Source organism: Xenopus tropicalis, chromosome 7 (assembly GCF_000004195.4).
Source record: "Xenopus tropicalis strain Nigerian chromosome 7, UCB_Xtro_10.0, whole genome shotgun sequence".
NCBI classification, from domain to species: Eukaryota; Metazoa; Chordata; class Amphibia; order Anura; family Pipidae; genus Xenopus; species Xenopus tropicalis.
This window is the reverse complement of record NC_030683.2, coordinates 35,762,340-35,771,292: the sequence shown is the minus strand read 5'-3', so window position 1 is coordinate 35,771,292 and position 8,953 is coordinate 35,762,340. Positions and strand designations below refer to the sequence as shown.

Sequence of the window (8,953 nt, the reverse complement as noted above, 5' to 3'; positions counted from 1 at the left end):
GGGGCACCAGCCAGAGGTATCAGGTAAGTGATTACAATCACTGGGGGATGCCTAACATTTGGCACCCCTTTTCCTTGATGCCCAGTAACAAAGCCTCTCTCAAATTCTTATCCCAGTTCTTTAAAACTGAGTAAGAGCATAGATCTGTCTTTCTGTGCAACCAGTAGTTTAAAAGGATGGCTCAAAATATTATTACATCATGAGACTGGTAATTAAATAGCAAAGAGGGGATGCAGATTAGATTATAGTGGAGTTTTGTAAGATTGACCAGGGTTGCAAAAGGCAAAGAAGCATTTACCCTGCCCAACCACCAGGCCGTTCAACTGCTATACTGCAAATTTAGAAAAAAGAAATAAAAATTAAGAATGGTAGTGACTCTAAAAAGATGCCAAGTTATTCCTTATAAAACTAGCCAAATATATACAGGCCTTTTGGTTATTTACATGCTGGGTTGGTACTGCTACAAATTTAAGGCTGTGTAGATAGGATGCCAGGAAATCTACTAAAAAGACCTTTGTTCTGAGCCAACCAGAGCTTTATGGTAAGCAAAACTCTATTGCAAAGGGTGAGGTATTTCAAAAGTGTCCTCTTTAAAATATTTAATCAACTCACATGATATTGGTGACTCTCTAATGGGCATATTTATCAAAATGGGAGATTAGAGCTCAACACAGAAACATTCACCCACTTTTTATTTATTCCTATGGAATTTTTAGAAGTGTATGTATGAAATGGTAAACTCTAACTTCCAGCTATTAATTATTATGCTATCTTACATTTTGACAAATCTGTCCCATATATTGTATAGCAAATGAAATACTGTATATAAGTATGAGTTAAGTCTGTGGAAAAAACATTATTCAGAAAGCTCCAGTTTACAGTAACGCTATCTCCAATAGAGCCAATTTTAAGCAAATAATTCTAATTCTTAAACATGATTTCCTTTTTCTCTATAATAATAAAATAGTAGCTTGTACTTGATGGTAACTAAGCTGCATGAATCTATATTGGTGGTAAAACTGTCCAATTGGGTTTATTTAACATTTAAATATTTTTTAGTAGCTATAAGGTATGGTGATACAAATTATGTAAAGATCCCTTATTTTGAAAAAACCCAGGTCTCAAGCATTCCAGATAATAAAATGCCACTTGTGGATGATGTAAACCTTACTAATGGAACCATTTGGGTGCTAACCAGTATGTTACAAAACTGTCCAAAGAGAAACTACTTACTATGTGTGAGAGCAACAGAGAGGAAGCACATGCACTTTATTAAAAAGAGGCAAAAAAGGAAGTAAATTAACTTGTGTAGTTTGTGGTGCATATATATATATATATAATATACAGTTTGGTCATTTTCCTATGGGACCAAACTGTAAATTATATCCTTATAAATGGTGCTTTGTGAAGACATCAGTTATAATAATATGATGTAATTATAATAATGATGTAATTCTGTCACATGACTCACTAAAACTTGTATATTATAATAAATAAAGTTATAATATGTTAAATAGGATATTAGAAGTCACATCAGACATATCCCTATATTTTACAATAGGGGGTACTTTATGCACTATATATATATATATATATATAGAAAATCTATCTATCATCTATCTATATGTATGGGACTTGTTATCTTAGCTGGGATAAAGTACAAGGTACTGTTCTACTATTATAGAGAAAAAAAGAGAATCATTTTTAAAAATGTAAATTATTTTATTAAAATGGAGTCTATGGGAGATGGCCTTTCCATAATTCTGAGCTTTTTTTATAATGGGTTTCTGGATAATTGATCCTATACCTCTGTGTTTATTGTTAAAAACAGTTTATAATTCATTTGTTGAGCTCCAGCATGGAAACTCATTATTGTGGCCATGCATTTAGAAACTTAAATGAAAACTACACTTTTTGTCTGTTCATTCTTAGATATTTGGCTGTATTCATATAAAGCTGCATTTTTTTGGGAGACTTAATGACAGTACCATTTGCTTATCCTCCCTGCCCATTTGGCTGTAGGGAAAGTGACAGCCTAATGGGATGGCTCATTTACATATCACTGGGAATATAACCTAGGGCAGAGATGGGACCAGCAGATACACGCTCTTGCTCCTACAGACAAGACCCACCCACTGGGACTGCTTTAAATGATTACACCTTTGGAAGGAGTCAGAGTTCTTTATTCTTTCCAATAAGCGGGGGTGTCACAGCAACTTTGTTGGAGGAACTTTACAACTAAGAGAGAGACAAGATGTTACTTCTTTTAAAAGCTATACCACTGCTGCTTTTGGGTCTGATGGCTTCACAGTCACTCTGCGAAACTGTTCAATACTTCATAGATGAAGAAGAACCCTCTGGCACTGTTATTGGAGTTTTGTCACACCATTCAATATTTAACACCACAGACATTCCTGCCTACAACTTCCGTCTGATGAAGCAGTTCAACAGTTCCCTTATTCATATCCGGGACAGCGATGGGCAGCTGAGCGTCGGTGAAAGGGTAGACCGAGAGCAGATCTGCAGGCAGTCTCTTCATTGTACTCTGGCTTTGGATGTGGTCAGTTTTTCCAAAGGACAATTCAAACTGATAAATGTGAAAGTAGAGGTAAGAGACATTAATGACCACAGACCTCACTTTCCCAATGATGTAATACATGTGGAGGTGTCTGAGAGCACCCCTGTGGGCACCAGGATACCTATAGAAATTGCTGTAGATGAAGATGTTGGCTCCAATGCCATCCAGAGCTTCAAAATCACAAACAACAGTCATTTCAGTATTGAAGTGCAAACCAAAGCAGATGGGGTTAAATATGCAGATTTGGTCTTAATGAAAGAGCTTGACAGGGAAAGTCAATCAACCTATACATTTGAAATAATGGCTATGGATGGGGGAGAACCAGCTCTGTCTGGCACTGCAGTGGTTAACGTGCGAGTCCTGGACTTCAATGATAACAGCCCTGTATTTGAGAGAGGCACTGTCTCTGTGGACCTTATAGAGGATGCCCCAGTCGGATATCTCTTACTGGACTTAAACGCTGCCGATGCTGATGAAGGTGTGAATGGAGAGGTGGTCTATAATTTCAGCCCTTTGGTATCTCAAGAGGTACGTCGCCTATTTAAAATCAACTCCAGAACTGGTGGTGTTACCTTGGAAGACCAGGTTGACTTTGAGACCAAGCAGATTTATGAGTTTGAAGTCCAGGCCCATGATTTAGGCGCAAACCCACTTAGTGCTAGCTGCAAAGTAATTGTGCATGTAATAGATGTAAATGATAATGCTCCAGTCATCACCATTACCCCACTTACTTCCATAAGTGAAGAATTTGCCTACATTGCAGAGTCCGCTGCCAAGGAGACTATTGTAGCTCTAATCAGTACTACAGACAGAGACTCTGGCCCAAATGGACAAGTTCATTGCACTCTCCATGGGCATGAGCACTTTATGCTGAAACAAGTATATGAGGATAGTTTTATGGTAGTTACCACTACTACTCTAGACAGGGAAAAGATAGCAGAATATACCCTAACAATAGTGGCTGAAGACCTAGGCTTCCCTTCACTAAGCACCAAAAAATACTACACAGTCAAGGTGATTGATGAAAATGACAATGCTCCTGTATTTTCGAAGCCAGATTATGAAGTGTCTGTTCTTGAAAATAATTCTCCAGGTTCTTATATTGCTACAGTCATAGCCAGGGACCCAGACACTGACCATAACGGTAAAGTAACTTACAGACTTGTGGAAGCAAAAGTAATGGGCCAATCACTTTCTACATTTGTTGCTCTTGATGCCGATTCTGGGGTGCTGCGTGCTGTAAGGTCTCTGGACTATGAAAGAATAAAACAAATAGATTTTGAGATAGAGGCAACAGACAATGGAGTTCCTAAACTCTCAAATCGTGCTCAAATTAAACTCAAAATAGTTGATCAGAATGATAATGCTCCTTTCATAACATATCCACTGCTGAATAATGGGTCAGCGGAGGTCCTGCTGCCAATCAGTGCCCCTCAGCATTATTTAGTTTTTCAACTCAAAGCTATAGATGCAGATGAAGGGCAGAATGCACAGCTCTCCTATACGGTAATGAGGGATACACAAAGACTATTTGCTATTAACAGAGAAAATGGAGAAGTATCCTTAAGAAAACAAGTGAACCCAGACCAGATCAAGGACCTGAGCATTGTAGTCGGAGTTTTTGATTCAGGAAGACCTTCCTTGTCCACCAATGCTACAATAAGGTTCATCCTCACAGACTCTATGCCTTCCAGCGTTGAGGTGGTCATTTTGCAACCATCGTCTGAAGATCAACACCAGATAGATCTGTCCATTATCTTCATTGCAGTTTTGGCTGGAGGTTGTGCATTGCTGCTTGTGGCCATCCTGTTTGTTGCATGTACTTGTAAAAGGAAAAGCAATGGATTTAAGCAGGTACCTGAGAAACAAGGGGGATACAGTAGTGACCATCTACTGAAGAACCACCCTCCTGAAATGGGATCATCCAACGCCTCTGTGTCTCAGTCCAAGTCATGCCAGATCCCAATCAATGCTGAATCTGAAGACTGCAGTATGTCCTCTAACTCAGAACAATGTGGAGACCAGCAAACAGATCCAAAGGTATGCAATTATTTCATTACTGTGTACTGTTGTTCTGTATTTGTTTTTCTACAGGGAAATCCATTTGGCTTCCATCCATCTATTGCTGTACTACAACTCCCAGCATCCTCTAACAGCCATCAGCTTATAGTTCAATCACAAATAACAGGAAATAGGTTGTTTGTAGCACATTCAGGTTACTCACCTTTTAAACATAATTTGACTAACTTAAGTATGTAATTATCAGAATGCAGAAAACCCAGCAATTCATTATTATTTAGTCCATTTCTTTCACATACTTACTTTCACAGTAGATAATGTTTGTGTTACTTCTCTGCAATTAAACAAAGGCAGAACATTGATAGTAACTCAAGAAAACAGTGTAAACCTATTTTGAAGAAAAAGTTCTGTATTTAATGCCTAGTTTTTCTATTGATAAAAGATGCTCCTGGGAAATAGCCAACTGGGGCAACTTAAATCATAAAGATACGGACAGACTGTTTTTTTATTTTTCCTTTCAGCACCCGGAGTCTGTCCCATCTTATAAGACATCTGGTTGGCAGCAGGACAGCTGTTCAGGAAGCATAAGGTAACAATTACTCTTCTCTTGCCTCCTATCAGTTCAGTTCTACAGTTGGAAGCAGTTTCCCATAATACCAAGCTTTTGCCCCATAACCATATTGTAGTACATACACAACATTTTGGATCTGTGCAACCTATGTTTGACCTCTGTTACTGTCTTAAGAAAATTTCAAGGTTTTCTTTTTATATTAATTATATTAAGCAATATTTAAGCTGTGTCTGCGGTTTAACTAAAAAAAAAGAAAACTATTTAGAAAACTATTAAGTCTATTCCATGGTCTGTTTAAGAGGGGATTAATAGAAAATAAATACATTTTTAAGTTTTAAAGTATGTTTGACAGTGATATACAATTTAAAGTCCTCGAGCTGTTGTTACTATAACGTTCAGCTTCCCCCAGTAGGCTTTAGCAGTTAGGAAGATGCTGAGATTTGCAGTTAAACAACACATAGAGAACTGCAGGCACACTTTGTGGGACTTCTTAAGCCCCTTTGCTGCTCCTGCTGGGGTTGCATTATATACCCACTTGGAGACATAGGTAATTTGTTGACACTCTGCATGCTGGAGGCGCTTTTGTGATATCATGTATTTATCATCACAGTGGGAATTCTCATGTGGAACAGTACAGCACAAAGGACAGTGGCAAAGGAGACAGTGACTTCAATGATAGTGACTCAGATACCAGTGGAGAAGGGCAGAAAAAGAGCAGTGAGCAGCCAATACAGACTGGTAAGTGTTTGATAAAACATACTATAAATAACACATACATACTCTCTGCCAAGGAATTATTACATGTGTAAATCTAGGCTGCTCAGGCTTACCCATATATCTTTTGTTCAAGTCCCCTTTAGGTTCGACCCTTACGTAGTAATACTGTCATAGATAAATGGATATATTGTTCAGTTATATTTGCATGTCTAGCTCTAGTTACTGTATGTAGACCTATATATATATATATATATATATCGAACCAAGGGTGGCACACCGCTTCAATCCTTGTCCCAGGTGCACGGTAAAAGAGTTTAATATTGAAAAAAAGACCAGCAACACCGGATCTATTGCAAACAATTAATTATATATTGAAAAATACATGAACTAAGTTTAATAAGTTTGACTTAAATGTAAATTTAAGCATGATGTAGATGATGACATCTTGGAGCAATTCACATTTTTGTGAAACATATATTTACCCCTTTCTGTTCTATAGCTTTCATTGCCATCTGGTTACTAAGCGCACTAATCCTAGCAACAAGGCTATAGTCTTAATGTCCAAATGAATGTTTAATAACAATATAATATAGTCTATTAACTATCAGTATGCGTTATGGTCAATCATCAGATATGGTAGCAAATAAAGTTGAATACATAAGTACAATATGTTTGAGATTACTCCTGATTTTCACTTGATGCCAGTGTCTTGCTTTCAGAGGGTATAGATTTGAATGAACACTTAAAACAATGTGCATGGTATTCTGGGATATACATCTGATATTAATAGCAGAAGGAAGGACTGGAAGTCACATGACATCTGTAGCATTGTGTATTATTGCTGCCACATGTGGCACTTCCTGTCCTTCCCTAACAGAGGATCTGTGTGTTCCCCTGTTATTTGTGTCATGGGACGGTGCTACTTCCTCTTTTGTTTGTTTTTACATGGCTGGGACACTGACAGGGCAAATGTGTAGCCTTAGGCTTGTGGCACATGTGGCATTCTATCTACCATGGGAAACAGACTGATAGTGTTGCTCATCACACATATGTTGGGAGCTGTAATCTGCTAAGATTAGGCATAAATGAAAGCAATATTGCTTGACAAATCTTTTCCTTAGTTACTGCAAGAGGAACTTTCAACTCCTTCCTGTTCTGTTTATACCTGCATTTTTGTTCGTGAATTAAACTTAATAAATGAAAAATATTTACTCTTGTTTTTTTCCCCTCTAGGTACTCTATATACACAGGAAGTGATGTCATACCACCATGTAGATAACCATTTTGGTCACAGAAGAATCAGTGGTAATCAGTGTCCCAACTACACACTGCAAAAGGGTTACACAGTGTCTTATTCAGTAGCTCCTGCTCATTACAATACCTACCATACAAGACAACCTAACCTGTTGCACCTCCCTCACCACAGAGACCCATATTACCATGTCAGCCAACCTAACAGAATGCAGTCAGATTATGAAAGAAATATAGCAGCTAGAATTGGAACATTATCTCCACAAAGATTGTCTAGAATAAGGCACCAAGAATCCTATCAGAACCCACAGGTTCCTCTACAGCACTACCCCACAGAAATAGCTACAGCCTTTTAAGAATGAGACGTGTCTGTTATTAATCAAAGAAAAGGTAGAATCAGCTTAGTATTTAAAAATTGACTGCCCATATTTATGGCTGATACATAGGATTCACACGTATCACATGGTGTTATCTTATTTGAATCCATGCTAGATGCTGTTTTGTCTGTATAAACTTAAATTAAGACAATGCCACTTTTATCCTATGTGGCTGTTAGCATGGAGATTGTAGATGTCCTACTTTGTGAGTGACAAGCCTTTTTGTAGGTCTTCTAAACTTATTTCTGTCTGACCTGAGATAGGGCCCATTGGACATAAAAATGTGTTAAAATGATAGATGTAATATTATTACACTGAATAACCCTTGTTTGATCTCTCCAATCTGTGGCCTTCTAGCATACCAACAACAGCGGAATGTTGCATGCTGGCTATACCTAAATTACTTTGGTTTTTTTCTTTCTCAATTTGAGGCCCTGACTTTCCTTTTCTGACCCAGATCCCTCTTCTTTAACTTTATCCTGGCCTCAAGAAAAAAACATCAATTGGGCCACTAGCTGTGTTCATTTCCCAATATGTTTTTATTTTCTCTATCAACAAGGCCTCAGGCTGGCTATGCATGGGCTGATAAAAGCTTACTTTTTGGAAACTTATCACTTGGGGCTGTCTCCCGAATCAATATCTGCAGTATAATCTAAGGCCCAACAATCTGAACTGCCTTGTTTTGCCCAGTGCACACTGGGATATGCTTGTTTAGGCACCTAGCCACACAAGTGGTCTTCACATGTATTGCCAGCTTAGGCGTATGTACACATACTGGGAAACATGGATTTTTGTTGCACTGACCATTGTTCATGCTGTATATTGTGTATATAATAAGATACTGTGCATGTATATTTTGTGTCTAAATGTTTGTATATATTTTATTTTCAATAAATATTTATATGAAAATATACAAAACAAAGCTGTTATTATTATTATTACCATTATCCTTTCTTTAGATAGTCCTAATTTATGTACCCCAGTGCTTGTTCTTTTTTCATAACAATCTAATTTTACAAGTGTTTTAGTTAAACCATGTGAGGTTTCACATAATATCTTATATTCTCATATTGATATTATCATTTATCCATATATTCATATACTTTGATATACTTTGGAGCTTAGCATATCATACTCCATTTTAGAAATATATCTCTCACAATAGTTTGTTTTTCCCTGCACGGCTAGCATATTGTGAAATACATACTATGTATCTTATTAGTTACATTCCTGTCCGGTACAGGCCATCCTTGAAGGCCATCTTTGAAACTACAATGGTCTTTTTCTATTTGCTATAACACACCCCTATGTATTTGCATGTACACAGAAGGTTATAAAAGTTATGATCACAATAACAATGAATTGAACAAGTTTGAACTTCCATTGTGGTTGTGTCCTTATTGTTCCCGTGCACGTCTTTGTCCTGGCAGGAGAGCTCCC

General features: G+C 37.5%; 1 protein-coding gene across 1 annotated transcript; it reads left to right on the top strand.

Moving 5' to 3' along the window:
* The first annotated feature begins 2,045 nt into the window (after positions 1-2,045).
* pcdh8l (protocadherin-8-like) lies at positions 2,046-8,431 on the top strand. The gene is made up of 4 exons (XM_002937179.5): positions 2,046-4,618; positions 5,119-5,186; positions 5,779-5,906; positions 7,119-8,431. The coding sequence occupies exons 1-4, from the start codon at positions 2,255-2,257 to the stop codon at positions 7,490-7,492; spliced, it is 2,934 nt and encodes a 977-aa protein (XP_002937225.1). The 5' UTR covers positions 2,046-2,254; the 3' UTR covers positions 7,493-8,431.
* The last annotated feature ends 522 nt before the right edge of the window (positions 8,432-8,953 follow it).